At 44.6% G+C, this 17,037-nt stretch overlaps 1 protein-coding gene across 1 annotated transcript in view; it reads right to left on the reverse strand.

Moving 5' to 3' along the window:
* COL21A1 (collagen type XXI alpha 1 chain) overlaps nucleotides 1–17,037 on the reverse strand; it is a 294,411-nt gene that overhangs the window by 97,118 nt on the left and 180,256 nt on the right. Inside the window, exon 10 of the mRNA XM_066603971.1 lies at nucleotides 662–724. Coding sequence (XP_066460068.1) covers nucleotides 662–724 — 63 coding nt within the window. The remainder of the gene's footprint in view (nucleotides 1–661; nucleotides 725–17,037) is intronic.

Below are 17,037 nucleotides of genomic sequence, written 5' to 3' on the forward strand. Positions count from 1 at the left end.
GGGGGGCAGGAGCTCAGTTCCTGCTCCTGGCTCTTCCATCCTCCCCCCCTGCAGATGAGGACGACGTATATCGGCTCGGCGTGAAAACCTAGCCGATATACGTTCGTGGGAATGCAGCCGGATACAGCGAATTTGGGCGATAATCTTCCTGTGTAATGCAACCAATCACTTACTTGTTGGAATTACTCGGAACTGAAAATTAAGCAACTATCGGCCTGTGTAAACAGGAGTAGCTCAATCTATGAACGACTCCTGTTTACAGTGAACGGAGATGGGTGGCCAGAGGCGATGTCCAGCAGCTCCATCTCCATTATGTGAACTGCTGTTTAAAAGCACAGGAGTGATAGTTGCCAGGATGGCAGTCGATCACTACTAGATCAAAAGAAAAATATGTAGGTTGTTCTATTCTGATAATATGTCAAAAATGTGTTAATAGTGAAATTAAAAAAACCCTGTAAGGAATAATAGGCCATCACATTTTATGCTAATTTGATATCCTTTCATGTTGTTCAGGTATTAATTTTAATATCACAGCAAATGAAGCAAGGGTATTTTCTTCTAACCTAAACAATATATGCATGCCCCTGATAGTAGATTGCATGAGAAACGAGAAAATCTGAACATTTATACTACATATTTATAGCAATGTTTTAGTACTCACAGGCTTACCATCTGGACCAGGTTGTCCAGGGGATCCAGGATCACCAGGCGTTCCGGGATCTCCCTGTGAAAAGAAATATATATTATTTTGTGATGTTAAACTCAAAATTCTGTAAACTAAAAGTAAGAATTACTTCTTGCAATTAATACCCACATATATCAGCAATGAAGATCACCTTTTTTAAGCTTGAGGCCCCCTGTCCACGGACGTGATTTTGCCAGCGGTAAATCACCAGCGAATCACGCCATCTGAAGCTTTCCATAGCGTTGCTATGGAAAGTGCCGGCCCTGTGTCCACGAGCAGAGAATCATTGCAGTTCTCCACTTGCGGCCGGCAATTCGCAGCATGCTTCAAATTGCCTCGATTCTCCGCAGTCAGCCTATCGGTCAGATAGGCTGACCAGCGGAGATCTGTCTGCTGGTTCCTGCTCCCTGGCGGCAGCTCCCACGGCATAGATCCGCCGCGAGATACCACAACGCCTGTGGACGGGGCCTGAATCCACTGAAACATTGTATTACATTGCATTTATGAGTGAATAATAAATTGGACACTTTTTGCTTACAAATCCCAGTGGATGGTGTGATGTTCTACTTTTTACCACTGAATTGAGCATGTAGCACAACAGAGGAAACCGACAAGATCGTGGAGTAATCAATGATGGCATGTGTCCAGCATGTGAAAGCAACCTCTCAATCTTAGTGAACCAGGTAAGAAGCGATGGAGTGTTTTATGTCCTCTTCAAAAGGCAGCATCTTATTAGAATTATAGGATGGGTCATTCTGACAGCAGGCAGGGCAGTATGGTCTTACACACAGGCTAACTTTTGCCCATATTTTGGTTATACAACAATACCTGCCATTTTCCCTGTTACTGTGTTATGGTTGGTCGTCTGGGTCCTGTGGTTCTATAGGTTTCCTTGTGCACATCTTCACAAGTACAGGTTAATTGAGCTGGATGGGTGTTGTATTTTCCCCCAGCCAATCCCCCTTGTCTGTGGTAGATAAATACTAACAAACTCGTGTTAGAGATTGCTGGTCATTTTAGTGCTTCTTGTATCTTTGTGTTAATCCCACTCAGTGCTGGTGTGTGCATGCTAGTCTGAAGTGTCTCTCCCTTCCCTGAAGATGGTCTGGACACCTGTAGTCCTTGTCTGTATCATATGCAGACCCCCTCTTCCCTTTGACAGGTGTGGCCCGCAGATGTCTTGTGTCTTGTGTGTGTCAGATGGGGGATGCCTGACACTGTTCCCTATGTCATCATGGTGGCTGACTCTCTACTCCCCTGGCGTGAGTTCACTTGGACTAGCTCTGGTTCTCCATCTTTATGCATGTGAGTTCTGGGTGGAGTTCTTGTCATATGTTGTATGCACGACCATGTGTGTTGGTATGAACAGTGATGTGTTTTGTATATCTCATATAGAGAAAAAGAAGTGCACCCACAAAACTACATAATCACCCACTCCGAGTCCGGCTAATAAAAATGCAAAGCCAAGTAACAGGATCAAAACCAAGTCCTCAGATTCCAATAGAGACAAAATCAAAAAGCACTTTGCAGCATAGGTAGGTGGAAATCAGCACTAAGCCTTTTTATTTACCCATAACGTATAGAATGACAGCTACGTTTCGACTTCCACAGTCTTTTTCAAGCAATACGTTATGGGTGAATAAAAAGGCTTACTGCTGATTTGAACCTACCTATGCTGCCAAGTGCTTTTTGATTGTGTTTTGCATGTCTGTGCAAGTGGCCAGACATGTGCTTAATGTGCTGTCCTGTGTGGTTTGTGTTACTCTGTATGTTGGTGTGAACAATGTCATGTCCTGTGTGTTTAGTGCATCTCTCCAGATTCCTGATCAGGGAGAGCTAGGTCCCAGATGAAGACAGTGGGGCCGACCTTATCGGGACGATAACCCCGCTTTTAGGCAGGGGTTCCCCACTTTTCCTAATTAGTAAGGGACAGGGGTCCTTCCTTCTTTTTCATGGAGAGGTGTAATTGGTCCTTGCAACTAAGTGTGTTTGTGGTTTTAAAAGGACACAACCCTTTAAAGAGTGAATAAATGAACAGATATTTAAAATCTGAAAAAACAGTATAGTCCAGTGAAACATTTAAACAAAAATTAGAAATTAGCATTATAAGAGCATATAAGCTAGACTATAATAATGCTCCTAATGGCAACATAACTAAGGACAGGGGTGCACCTAGCCTTCTGCTGCCTCAGGCGAATAGCAAAATGGTGCCCCCTCCTTGCACCCCCTTGAAAAGAAAAAGCATTACCTCACTGACAACAAGTACAAAGGATACAGAAAATATATATCAATACTAAAACTCAGTACAAAAATACAGCACCAGGTCCAAGCTCAGTACACAAATACAGCACCAGAATTAAGATCAATAAAGGGATAAACTGTAAAGTCAAGTCAGACCCCGCTATTTAAGTTTATACCTAATATGTCTCTGAATAATTAATTAATTCTGCCTATTTAAACCCTCCCCCACACCCCCTTTGTTGGTCCAGAGGAAGGCAAAAAAAACCAAAAACTGTAACTGTGCTGTATGTAAACTGCCTCCCTACTGGCTACATTTAAATAAAAAATGCATTGAAAAAAAAAACAGACAATTTAGCTCATTTGGAGGAAAAAATTCCTTCCTGACTCCATAATGGCAGCCAGAGTAATCCCTGGATCAACATTCGAGATTAACAACCCTGCTGGTCACCAACATTCGAGATCAATAACCCTGCTGGTCACCAAATGTCTATATCATGTAATATCATAGCACTCTAGAAAGACATCTAGTCCCCTCTTAAACTCCTCTATGGATTTTGCCATCACCACGTCCTCAGGCAGAGAGTTCCACAGTCTCACTGCTCTTATAGTAAAGAACCCCCTTCTGTGTTGGTGATTAAACCTGCTTTCTTCTAGATGTAGAGGATGCCCTCTTTTTACCGTCGCAGTCCTGGGTATAAACAGATCATGGGAGAGATCCTTGTATTGTGCCCTAATGTATTTATACATAGTTATTTGGTTGCCCCTTAGCCGTCTTTTTTCCGGGGTAAATAATCACTATTTTGATAGCCTCTCTGGGTATTTCAGTTCTCCCATTACATTTATTAATTTAGTTGCCCTTCTTTGAACCCCCTCAAGCACTGCAACATCTTTCCTGAGCACCAATGTCCAGAGCCGTACACAGTATTCCATATGAGGCCTGACTAGTGCCTTATGTAGTGGAAGAATAATGTTCTCATCCTTCACCCCTATACCTCTTTGAATGCACGCTCAGGCCTTAGTCACACGGGTGTTTTTTTCGCGCGATTTGCGGATCGCATGACGGATGCGGATCCGCAAATCGCGTGACCGGGGCCAAAAAAAATCGCCCGAAAAATATGCTCCTAGCCGCGTTTCATTAGAAACGGGCTGGAGCTGTCCAGCGCATTGAATTCAATGGAGCCGGCAATACAGCCGTATTTATTGAAAGCAATGCGCTGCGAGCGAGCGCAGGATGAATTGTCGGGAAGGGCTTAAATATATAAGCCCTTCCCTGCAATTCATCCAGAAAAGTGTAAAAATAAAAAAAATCTATATACTCACCTTGTCCCGGCAGACGGAGTTCAGAGCGGCCGGCCTGCAGTGGGTGTGAAGGGGGTGTGAGTCAGACTTGCCTCTGATTGGCTCACAGTCAACTAGTACCCCCAGGTCTTTTTCCATATCACTTTTTCCTAGCAATACCCCATCTAGTATGTTTTGGTGACATCCATTTCTCTTGTCTACGCGCACAATATTACATTTATCAATATTGAACTTCATTTGCCATTTCCTCTGCCCAAGCCCCCAGTTTATCTAGGTCCCTTTGTAGCCGTACATTGTCCTCCGTTGTATTAATTGTCTTGTATAATTTGGTATCATCTGCAAATATTGATCTTTTACTGTGCAGTCCCTCTATCAGGTCATTAATAAATAAATTGAACAGAATGGGGCTAGTACTGAACCCTGTGGCACTCCACTAGCAACAGTGGCCCAATCACAGTATGAACCATTTATTACCACCTTCTGTTTTCTATCTCTGAGCCAGTTCTTTACCCAGCTACACATGTTTTCGCCCAGACCAAGCTGTCTCATATTTATTTTTTTCCACCAACAGCAGATCAGTAGAGGTTATCCATTCAGGAGCCCTGATGACCAACTGAAGAGAAGGTGGTATGGATAGGCGGAACTGTCAAAACACCATCTGCAGCACAGTGGCCAAGTTTGGTATTGTGGCTCTCTCCCATTAATTACAGTGGGAAAAAGTTGCAAAGTAGGCCAATGCACTACTGATAGCGTTTTGAGAGTTCCAGCTGTCTATAGCAGCTTCTCACTAGCTGTTTGGCGATTGCAATTAATGACTTGGCCTAAGAATTGGTCAGCTATAGTTTTTTTCCTGGCCAACTGTTTTAAAATCTAGGATGTCATTTTATGTTTTCTATAGTTTTATAGGCCTATTATGTCTCAATAATCATTTATATGTCTTTTCTAAATTATACTATATGAGAAATGATAGGCACAGCAGATCGGACCCCCAGCATTTGTGGATTAGGGTTAATTATTCAATTTTCCAGACGTTCCTTCAGATGTTTCTGTTGTTAATTCTCAATACTGCTTTTTGCTCTCTTAGCAGTATTTCACATTATTACTTAGTGATTATTCTGTGTCCAAGTGCTTAGTTCCCCAGTGATATCTGTTTAATAGATATGATTTCTGTTACGTTTTGTTCTTGTAAACACAATTTAAAACAGAATTATTTGGCAAAGCAAAACCATCACAATATATGCACTCTTTGTAAAAAAAAAAAAAAACAAGCAGCTAGCAAGAATTGTTGTTTTACTGCAAAACTCAGCATGCAGTTACATCTCAGGCAGATAAGCAAATGATTAGAGTTCTGGTGTGATTAGATGAACAGTCTTGCCATCTGAGCCCCTTAAACTGGTTCCTGGCCTATAAAAAGGTTCTCATAGGCTTCTTGTGTGCAGTGGACCTCTTTTTCCTCTTGTGCAGAGCTTGTTGAGCACTAGACGCCTCTACGACTTAATCAAAGTTAACTGAATTTGAGAGAGGAAGCATTATTGGACTGTAAGAAGCTGGATGGTCATATTAACGCATTGCCTTTCATATAGGCTGTTCTGACCAGACTATTGGGAGGTGTTGGAAGCAGTGGATGCATGAGGGTATGGACACATGGCAACCTGGCTCAGGACACACTCAACAGACAGGTGGTGCAATTGTTACTGGCCCCTGTATCTATTAAAACCACTTCCAGCCATTTGACTGAAGGACATTTGGTTTCACATTATGTGTGCTGCCTTTAAAATCAAGCTAGAGGCAGCCTAACAGGGTACTAGTGCCTCCCTTCAAGTGTTCAGTTTTCTGCAATAAAGCATGATTTTGCTCTGATATTGCAATTACTTACTTCTGTCAACATAACAATCACACACAGTTTTATTTGATTCTAAAAACACCTAGGTGCTTGATTTTTTTCTTTACAATGAGTGTATTTTACTTCAATGCTGATACTAAGTTTGTGCTTCTAAAAACACAATTTTAGTTTGATAATTTTGATAAATTACACTCTGATTCTAGTTTTTTGTGTGTAATATGTTGTAGCATTATTTTTGGCACCTAAACAAATCTTTTCTTGAGAATTTTTCCAATGAAGGATGCTTGGAAGACAAATGCACTGTGTGATTTTTCCAAATAGCTCTTAGCTACCCATTTAGAATAGTCAATTCCAGAAAGGTTCTCCTCAATGCTGTGGTTGTGAAGCAACCAATAATTGCAATGGTAAAAGTCTGCAATAATTGGAACCTTATATTGCTTTTTCCAGCCGGCGATATGACTGTGTTTTATGCAAATAATAAATATGTCTGATATAAAATATATTTTAGGACAATTTGGGAGATGTCAGATAACAGGGAGCACCATCTTTCTCAAGTACGATGGTTGATACTCATAGAAATTCACTTCCAACACCATGAATTCTGGTTAAAACTGGTCTGGAACAACTCTTATTATGCTTCACAGCAAACGTTTAACATTAGAGATGAGCGAACGTACTCGTCCGAGCTTGATATTCATGCGAATATTAGGGTGTTCGGGATGCTCGTTACTCGTAACGAGTACCACGCGGTGTTCGGGTTACTTTCACTTTCCTCTGTGAGACGTTAGCGCGCTTTTCTGGCCAATTGAAAGACAGGGAAGGCATTACAACTTCCCCCTGCAAAGTTTAAGCCCTATACCACCCCCCTGCTGTGAGTGGCTGGGGAGATAAGGTGTCACCCGAGTATTGAAATCTGCCCTTCCCGCGGCTCGCTACGGATGTATTCTGACATTAGTTCAGGGAAAGTGGTATCGTGTTGGAGCTGCTATAGGGAGAGTGTTAGGTGTATTGTAGGCTTCAAGAACCCCAACGGTCTTTCTAAAGGCCATAAATCGTCTCTATATGCGCTCAGTGGGGCCGGCGGCAGCAGCGCCGACCCCATTGAGAACATATAGAAGACAAATCCTTCTTTTCTGCCACAGCTGTAACAGCTGTGGCAGAGAAGAACGATGTTTGCCCATTGAATTCAATGGAACCAGCAATACAGCAGGTTCCACTGAATGCAATGGGCTGCCGGTGATCGCAGGATGAATGGTCGGGAAGGGGTTAAATATATAACCCCTTCCCTGCAATTCATCCAGAAATGTGATACACTAAAAATATATACCGGCGTATAAGGTGACGGGGCGTATAAGACGACCCCCCAACTGTCACCTTATACGCCGGCAATACAGTGGAGCAAAGAATCAAAAGCATTACTCACTTCTTCAGACGATCTGCGGCGCTCCTGCAGGCTGTCACTCCTTCCTGGTGTTCTGCGGTGCTCCTGCAGGCTGTCGCTCCCTCCTGGTTCCCGGCAGAGCATTGCTTTCTCTACGAAAGGCTTTAAATCCACGCCTCCAGAAACACACGTGCCTTCAGCCAATCACAGCCAATGACAGTGATGTCATTGAATTGCTGTGATTGGCTGTGTTTCTGGAGGCGGGGATTTCAAGCCTTTCATAGAGAAAGCTTTAGTCCGTGGACCAGGAAGGAGTGGCAGTCTGCAGGAGCGCCGCAGATCGTCTGAAGAAGTAAGTAATGCTTTTTATTCTTTGCTCCACTGTATTGCCGGCGTATAAGGTGACAGTTGGGGGGTCGTCTTATACGCCCCGTTGCCTTATACGCCGGTATATATTTTTAGTGTATCACATTTCTGGATGAATTGCAGGGAAGGGGTTATATATTTAACCCCTTCCCGACCATTCATCCTGCGATCGCCGGCAGCCCATTGCATTCAGTGGAACCTGCTGTATTGCTGGTTCCATTGAATTCAATGGGCTAACATCGTTCTTCTCTGCTACAGCTGTTACAGCTGTGCCAGAGGAGAACGATCTTTACGCTGACAGTGCGGGGGGGGGGGCCCACTCTTGCCGCTATTGTGGCTTAATAGTGGGACCTGTGAACTTGAGATGCAGCCCAACATGTAGCCCCTCGCCTGCCCTATCCGTTGCTGTGTCGTTCCCATCACTTTCTTGAATTGCCCAGATTTTCACACATGAAAACCTTAGCGAGCATCGGCGAAATACAAAAATGCTCCGGTCGCCCATTGACTTCAATGGGGTTCGTTACTCGAAATGAACCCTCGAGCATTGCGAAAATTTCGTGCCGAGTAACGAGCACCCGAGCATTTTGGTGTTCGCTCATCTCTATTTAACATATGACAGTACAAAAACATAAACACAAATCTTGACCATCTAGCCAGTCACTAATGTATGCAGCATCCTTTTCTACTTTTCTAGCCAGAACTCCTAAACAATAATGCATGGAATATTCTCTCACTACTAATCACTTTTCTGTGGTCTCCCAGTGCTAAAACACCCTACGACATTATATATATATATATATATATATATATATATACACACACACACACACACACACACACATACACATAAATGAGCAATTATAGGAATGAACGGGTCACGAATAATCAGCCCCATTTTCCAAAAATAAAATAAAACATTTTGTTTTCCTACTCCAAGCCAAGATTGCAAAGGCTCATAGGTATCAGAATGATAGATACCCCCACAAATGACCCCATTTTGAAAAATATACATCTTAATGTATTCACTGAGGGATCTCAGGAGTATTTTGATCCCATAGTTTCTTTTCAGGAGTTAATACAATTTAGAGGAGAAAAATAAAATGTCATACCTTAGCAAATATGCCATTTTAACCCCTTCATGACATGGCCTATTTTGGCGTTGAGGACCAAGAGATTTTTTGGTATTTTTCCATCTCCATTTTTCAAAAGCCATAACTTTTTTATTTTTCCGTGGACGCGGCCGTATAAGGGCTTGTTTTTTGCGTGGCGAACTGTAGTTTTTATCGATGCCAATTTTGGGTACATAGACTATATTGTAAATTTTTTATTTTTTTTTTAATGATAGCAGAGAGAGAAAACGCATCAATTCTGCCATAGATTTTTTTATTTTTTTTTTACACCGTTAATCATGCAGCATAAATGAGACTTTCCATTTTTTCTGCAGACCGGTACGGTTACAACGATACCAAAATTCTAACATTTTTTTTAGGTTTTCCCACTTTTCTGCAATAAAAACCCTTTTTTTTGGAAATCTTTTTTCTATTCTAAATTGCTGCATTCAAAGTCACGTAACTTTTTTATTTTTTGATGTACAGAGCTCTATGAGGGCTTATTTTTTGCGAGACGAGCTGTAGATTTTATTGGTACCATTTTAGCGTATATACGACTTTTTTGATCACTTTTATTGCGTTTTTAGTGAGGCAAAATGCTAAAAATGAGCATTTTGCCTCAGTTTTTTAGCTTTTTTTTTTGCGTTTTTTTCGGTGCACAGTCAAAAGCATGTGCAACTTATTGTACGCATCGTTACGGACGCGACAATACCAAATATGTGGGGTTTTATTTTTTTTTTACCTTTTTTTATGCTAATCTGAGAAAAAGCATAAAAAATGGTTTTTTTACTCTTTCTTTTTACATTTTTTTTAATTCATTTTTTAAATCTTTCTTTTTTTTACACTGTTTGTGTCCCTCTGAGGGACTTTAATCACTGCCCTGATGATCGCTGTCATAAGGCATGGCAGAGCTACTGCTCTCCCATGCCTTATCACTCATACAGCGATCTCAGGCATAGGCAATACAGGACGCCAGTGTCTGGCGTCCTGTTGCCATGGTGACAGGCCGGGCTCTCGCGATGACATCGCGAGTTCCGGCCGGAGGCACAGAGGGAGCCGCGCTCCCGCTGTGAACTCTTCCCCTGCCGCGATCTACTTAGATTGCGGCAGGGAAGGGGTTAAAAGTGGCGGGCGCATCTCCGATGTCCCCCCGCTGCTGCAGCGAGACGCCGGCTGTGACTGACAGCCGGCTCCCGCTGCGGGATAGCACTGGATCATATGTGATCCCGCGCTATCTCCAGGACGTAAGTTTACGCCCTGTTGCGGGAAGTACCCCGCTCCCAGGACGTAAACTTACGCCCTGCAGCGGGAATGGGTTAAAGACTTTTTTTCTATAGTGCACTTGAAAATGAGGATTTGCACCCCAATATGGATACCCCTGTTTGTCCTATGTTTAGAAACATACCCGTTGTGGCCCTAATTGTCTGTCTGTATGCACAACAGGGCCCAAACCGAAAGGAGCAGCCGGTGGCTTTCAGAACAGACATTTGCTTGAAGATGATTTATGCCCCATTGCACACTGGTAGAGGCTTTGAGCGGCCAAAACAATGGAGACCCCCACAAATGACCTCATCTTGAAAACTCGACCGCTTAATTAATTCATCTAGGAATGTATGGCGTATTTTGACCCCACAGTTTTTGAATGTATCTAAGCAAAGCAAAAAGAAAAAAATTTGAATTTTTTTGGCAATAATGTCATTTAAAAAACATTTTTTTGTACAGCATACATATGAATGAGGACTTGCACCACAAAATGGATACCTCTGTTTGTCCTGTGTTCAGAAACACACCCATTGTAGCCCTAATTTGTTTACTGGACACTTGGCTAGGCCTGTAATGGAGGGAACACCCATTAGATTTCAGGGCACAACTGAATAAATTCCAGGCTCCATTGCACACTTGTGCAGAAAAAAAATTGACTCCCTAAAAATAATCTCTCCCTTTCTCCACTTTTTGGTATTTCCTTAATCGTAGATAAAAGTAATAATGTAAAGTGTGTGGTATGTCTCAAAACAGGGGTAATTGTGGAGGCCTGGTTGGGATGGGCACATGGGGCAATAAAACCGGGTATCCCTCCTCCTCCCATGCTTCTTGCAAACCTGACACTTTTTAGGGGGGCATTTCTTGACCTCAGTGGCAGGGATGGCATGTAAAAAGTGGCACTCTGTGATGCTTCATAAGTTTGCTGAGGTGTGGTGGTCTTACTCAGAAGGCATTCAACAAGCTGCTCCTTGAACTGCAGGAAGGCGAGCATATTACTGTTAGCGATCTGAATAATGCCAGGCTCACAAAGCCAGATGTGGAATCCACTTGAAGAGGTCCGCAATGGACCCAGCTGTGAGCCCGGCTGTGGTTCTTCGTACGGCCACGTAATGTTATGCACATAACTGCGTACTCCCACAGGCAATCATGCGCAGTACATATATTTTTGTTATGTTTCACACGCCGTCGCTTAGCAATGATGCGGGGACCTGCAGACCATACACAATGTAGTTGCGTATGGGCTGCGGGTATATCCGCGACCATAGAGCGCAACGGGCTCTATGTTGCGGACATCTGCGGTAAAATAGAACACGCTGCGTTTTCTGCGAGTGTATTACGTAATTCTGACCCGCTATTGTGAGCTGAATTGTGTAATTCAATGCATTTGATTGATCTGCGTGAGACTGACCTAAGGTAGGTCGCTAACTTTTTATCACATGACCTCGCCTTCCTGCAGTTCAACGAGGCCACCGGTCACTGCTCCAGGCTCTTGTCTATCTTACGTGGCCGGGAGTAAGGAGATTATAATTTTCCCATGCCTTCTCTGGCTTCTGCGTATATGTCTGGCACTTTGCTGGCGAGCGCATGCGCAGAAGCCGGAGAAGGTCCATGGAGGATGATTGTGTCGGGGTTCAAATGTGGAGGCCTCCGGTAAGAAGTTTCATCTCCACTCATCAATCACATCGGTGAGGAGAGATTAAACTTCAACTTTTTTTAACTTTTACGTGACTGCTCAAGCAGCCCTTGGTCACTGCTCCAGGCTCTCGGCTACCTTCAGTAGTCAGGAGCAAGGAGATTTTAAAATTCCCAGGCACTCCCCAGCTTCTACGCTTGCGTCCACCATTTTGCCAATGAGCACATGCGCTGAAACTGGGGAAAGGTCTGCGGATAAAGATCCTGTTGGAGGACACTGCTGGAGGCCTAAGATAAATAATTTCACCTCCCTTCATAAAACTTTAACTGTTTTTTAACTTTTACATGATTGCCATTATCCATTGGATAACGGCAATCACATGACCAAGGACCACTTACCATGGCTCCTAGTGAAATCTCCAGACTCTTGGCTACATTTAGTAACCAGAAGCAAGGAGATTTTAAATGACCCTAACAATGCTTTTGCGCATGCGTCCGCCATTTTGGCGATGTGTGCGTGCACAGAAGACAGGATAAGTGTTACCATGCAGGGCGGTGTGGGGTCCCGCGGTCGTCGCGCGCCGCTCCGGCGTCGGCTCCGACGTCCTGGAGCTCCGGGGTCGGGGCTCTCCCGGCGACGTGGGGCGGCCGGTGTGCGGCAGCGTGGGCGTGTCCGCCCGTAGGGTGCCGCCCGCACTCCTCCACCTTTCTTATGCAGCAGTGGGGGAGTCGGCTCCTCCTACTCTCCGCCCCCAGGCGGAATCTTGTAGTTATAAGGCTGCCAGTTATTGGTTCTGTCAGCGTCTAGTCAGTTCTGTCTACAGCTAGTCTCAGTCAGTCCCTAGTTTGCTAATCAGCTTCTATTCCAGCTTGCCTGTTGCTCAGTATTTTCTGTTGGTCACTCCATCTGCCTTTCCTGTCGGCACTCTGTCCCCTGGTTAGTTAGATTCTTTCGTGCAGTCGCCAGGTCCCTAGCCAGAGTAGGGACCGCCGTCCAGTTGTCCGCCTGGGGTTAGCCAGGGTCGAGGCAAGTAGGCAGGGACAGTGGGGTGCGGGAAGTTCTGGGCACCCCACCTGGCGCTCGGGGGGTCAGAGTGCCGTAACAATAAGGTCCGCGGATAATTTAATTTGCCTCATGGATATTATCCTTGATGGGAGATGAAACTTTAACTTTCTTTTCTGTTTTTTTTACTTTATATGATCGCCATTATCCATTGGATAATGGTGATCATATGCCCAGGAACCACATACAGCAGCTCACGGTGAAATCTCCCTGCTCTTGGCTACTCATGCCAGCCGGGAGCAGGGAGATTTTAAATCTCCTGGGCTCCCCGGCCTTCTGCGCAAGCGCCCACCATTATACGTCTGGCGAGCATGCGCAGAAGACAGCATTAGGTCCTGAAAGGACCAGAACACCACGGGACATCGCAGAGGACGAAATTGAGTATGCATCTGATCCGTGAGGGTAGCTGAAATTTTTACATTTTTGACTTTTCACTTTTATGCGATCGCTATTATCCATTGGATAACGGTGATCACGCAACCAGGGGGTTGCATATCGCAGCCCTGCATGACTGCTCCAGGTTGTCAGCTACCTCCGACAGCCGACAGCAGCGAGCTTTCAAGTCCACAGCCCCTGCAACTTTAATCCACAGAGCGAGCATATTTTTACCACCCTACGGATTAAAGCCCAGCCAGCCAGGACATAAAAACACTATAGGCTCGTCACTGAGGCGTTTATCAGTGGAATCTGGCATGGAAGTGCAGAAGTCATGTGAAATCCATGCCTGATTTATTTTTGCAAAGGTCAGGCAGAAGTTGCATCTGTCAGTTATCACACCCCCAGCTGTTACTGAACACCCTTTTTGATAGTACACTGGAAGCAAGGCAAGCAAGCAACTGTACTGCATGTTGGGCAAGCTATGGCTGCTCATCCAGCTTAGACATTCGGAGGTCAAAGGGGCCAACTCCATGTTTGAGTACATCCACGTGGTAACTAACATAGTCTTGGACCATCATGGATAAGTGTTCCCTGTGACTTTGAGTCCTACCCTGTGTTGCTGCAGGCTGTGTTTTGTGGCTGTGCCACAACTCTGGTAGACTTCCCATGCCACCACTGGTGTTGCTGCTGCTTCCTGCCCACCCACCATGAGTCACAGAGCTGCAATTGCTTGTAGATGCATTCCCGTAGCCATGGGGAAATGCTCTGCTCAAGCAGCTTAACAGTTTATTTTGATACTGCTGTATTTCGAGGCCCCTGTTCACTGCTGGCCATCCTATGAACAACAGCACCACATACCCTCCTCTTCTGATAAAATCTTTAGGCCTTATCACTGGACTTAACTTTCCAGGGTAGAAGCGCCATGCTCGGGGGCACAGGTGTAACTTGAAGCTTCTGGGCTTTATTCATAGTACTGTGCTCCCTATATATGCTCCCTATATGGCAAAAAGTGGCCTTATGGGCCCCTTAAGGCTCCTGGGCCTGGGTGCCACTGAATCCTCTGCATCCCCTATAGTTACGCACCTGCTGGGGTCTCTCTCTCTTTGAGTGTGGTTGTCCCTTCTCTGACACTTTAGCTGCAATTTCTCAATTTTAAATCTCTTTATGAAACTCATCTCTCTCATGCTCTAACTCAACTGCTTGCTCCTTCATGAACTTCCGTTAGCAATTCAGTTGCTTTTCTTAAGGTCCTTGTGTAGAGTCTGCCTCTACTGATTCTATTTTACTATTCTCTGAAACTTCTTTCACACTGTTCTCTTCACACAGCTTCTGAGGCCTCTTTTTCAGTCCCTGATTCTTTAGTGACTTCATCAGCTTCAGCAGACTCACCTTTTGCCTTCTCTTTGGTCTCTTGTACTTCAGAGAATTGCTCACCCTCCATCTATTGCTCAGCCCTCACCTTCTCAGAGTCTGTAGTGAATCATTCTTCTGCTTATTCAGCAGACATTGTTTTCTCCTCACCAAGCAACTGATCACGCTTTTTATGTTCCTTCTTCCATTTCGACACAATCTGACCTTGATGGCAAAGCTCCACAGTCCTATTTTCTACTTCTTACTGAAGACTATTTTTCAAGTTCTCTAACCATTGATTTGTAGCTTCTAATTCTCTTCAAACTTTTCTCTTGCACTCTTCATCAGAATCCAAGCATGCAGTATTCTTCTACATTTTCTTTTCTATATCTGACACCTGAGCCTGAAGTGTTGAAATCTGCTTTGGCAAGTTTTTCTTCATTCTGTCATCTTCCTCTAAGTGCTTGAGGAACACATTTCTCCTAATTGTCCATTCTCTTCAGGTGTGCACTAAGGCCAAGCCTCAGGTGCATCTCTTCTTGCACCAGTCTCTGAGACTCTTGGATCTGCAATTCCATTTTCACTTGCAGTCTATTTGCCTTCTGTGGTAGCTATTGTCTATATAATCTGTCACCTTCAGCAATTTTTTTCTTGTAGCACTTGAAGTGGTGTCTCTAGTAGAGATGAGCGAACTTGCTCGGCCATGCCCCTTTTTCGCCCGAATACCGCGATTTTCGAGTACTTCCGTACTCGGGCGAAAAAATTCGGGGGTCGCCGTGGCGGCGCGGGGGGTTGCAGCGGGGAGTGGGGGGGAGAGGGAGAGAGAGAGGGCTCCCCCCTGTTCCCCGCTGCTACCCCCCACGCCGCCACGCCTCTCCCCGCCCCCCGGCGCACCCGAGTACTTTTCACCCGAGTAGTGAAGTACTCGGAAATCGCGGTATTCGGGCGAAAAAGGGGCGTGGCCGAGCACGTTCGCTCATCTCTAGTCTCTACCATGTTTCTCCTACACTCAGAGTTACACTTATCGTGCACAAGTACCTTTATCTTACTGTTTATTACACTCACTTTCCAGAGCCTGTTTAGTTTTCTCTATGTTTTCAGTCAGTTCCTCCATGACTTGAACGTGTTTCTGTTTAAGCTCCTGAACTTGAGCTTCATATATTTTAGTTTTCTCAACTAAGCTTTTCAACTGGGTCACCTCTTGCTCATGAAGTGCTTCCTGGGCTGCTTTGAAGTCCAGTATATCTTCCAAGATCTTTGTTTGTTTTTGCCTGGCTGCAAGCAGCTTTCTCCTATTCCAGATTTTCTTTGAGTTCACTTATCTGAGACTCTAGTTCCTTATTTTTCTTAGCTAATTGCCTTTTATAACTCTGCCATTTGTGTTTGCAACTCTGTAATTTGATTATGCAATTCTGTAGTCTCTCCTAACTTTGAACGCGTCATCTCTAACTCTTGGGCACTCTTAAAGGGGTTGTCTCGCGAAAGCAAGTGGGGTTAAGCACTTCTGTATGGCCATATTAATGCACTTTGTAATATACATTGTGCATTAAATATGAGTCATACAGAAGTTATTCACTTACTTTCCCTGCGCTAGCGTCCCCGTCTCCATGGCTCCGTCTAACTTCAGCGTCTAATCGCCCGATTAGACACGCTTGCGCAGAAGGGTCTTCTGCCTTTGGGTCTGTCCGGCAGCAGCGGCGTTCTGGCTCCGCCCCCTTCTACGCGTCATCGCGTAGCTTCGCCCCGTCACGTGTACAGATTCCAGCCAATCAGGAGGCTGGAATCGGCACACGTGACGGGGCGGAGCTACGCGATGACGCATAGAAGGGGCGGGGCCAGAACGCCGCTGCTGCCGGACAGACCCAAAGGCAGAAGACCCTTCTGCGCAAGCACGTCTAATCGGGCGATTAGACGCTGAAGTTAGATGGAGCCATGGAGACGGGGACGCCAGCGCAGGGAAGGTAAGTGAATAACTTCTGTATGGCTCATATTTAATGCACGATGTATATTACAAAGTGCATTAATATGGCCATACAGAAGTGCTTAACCCCACTTGCTTTCGCGAGACAACCCCTTTAAGCATTTTTTCAAAGTCCTGTTCACACTGCACAGATTGTGCTTCCAGATATAATCTGCGCTTAGCTTCATCTTTTTTTTCCTATGTTTGTGAGGTTCTCACTCTCTTTTCTGACAATATCACTTTCTATTTCAACTGTCAGCTTCTTTGACAGCATCCTTACTTTCACTCTGGAGTCTTCCTGTTTCCTCTTCTATCAGTAACCCTTGTCTCTTATGACAACACACATTATGACAACTTCCTCTTAAACTCTGCAATCGGCTTCACTTTCTTTCTTATCTTGGACCGCAGGGTCTGCACTGACTACATCTACTGTCATGAGAGAAGCAGTCTTTTTCTTCCTTTGCTTT

The sequence above is a fragment of the Eleutherodactylus coqui genome, chromosome 1, assembly GCF_035609145.1.
Source record: "Eleutherodactylus coqui strain aEleCoq1 chromosome 1, aEleCoq1.hap1, whole genome shotgun sequence".
Taxonomy (NCBI): Eukaryota; Metazoa; Chordata; class Amphibia; order Anura; family Eleutherodactylidae; genus Eleutherodactylus; species Eleutherodactylus coqui.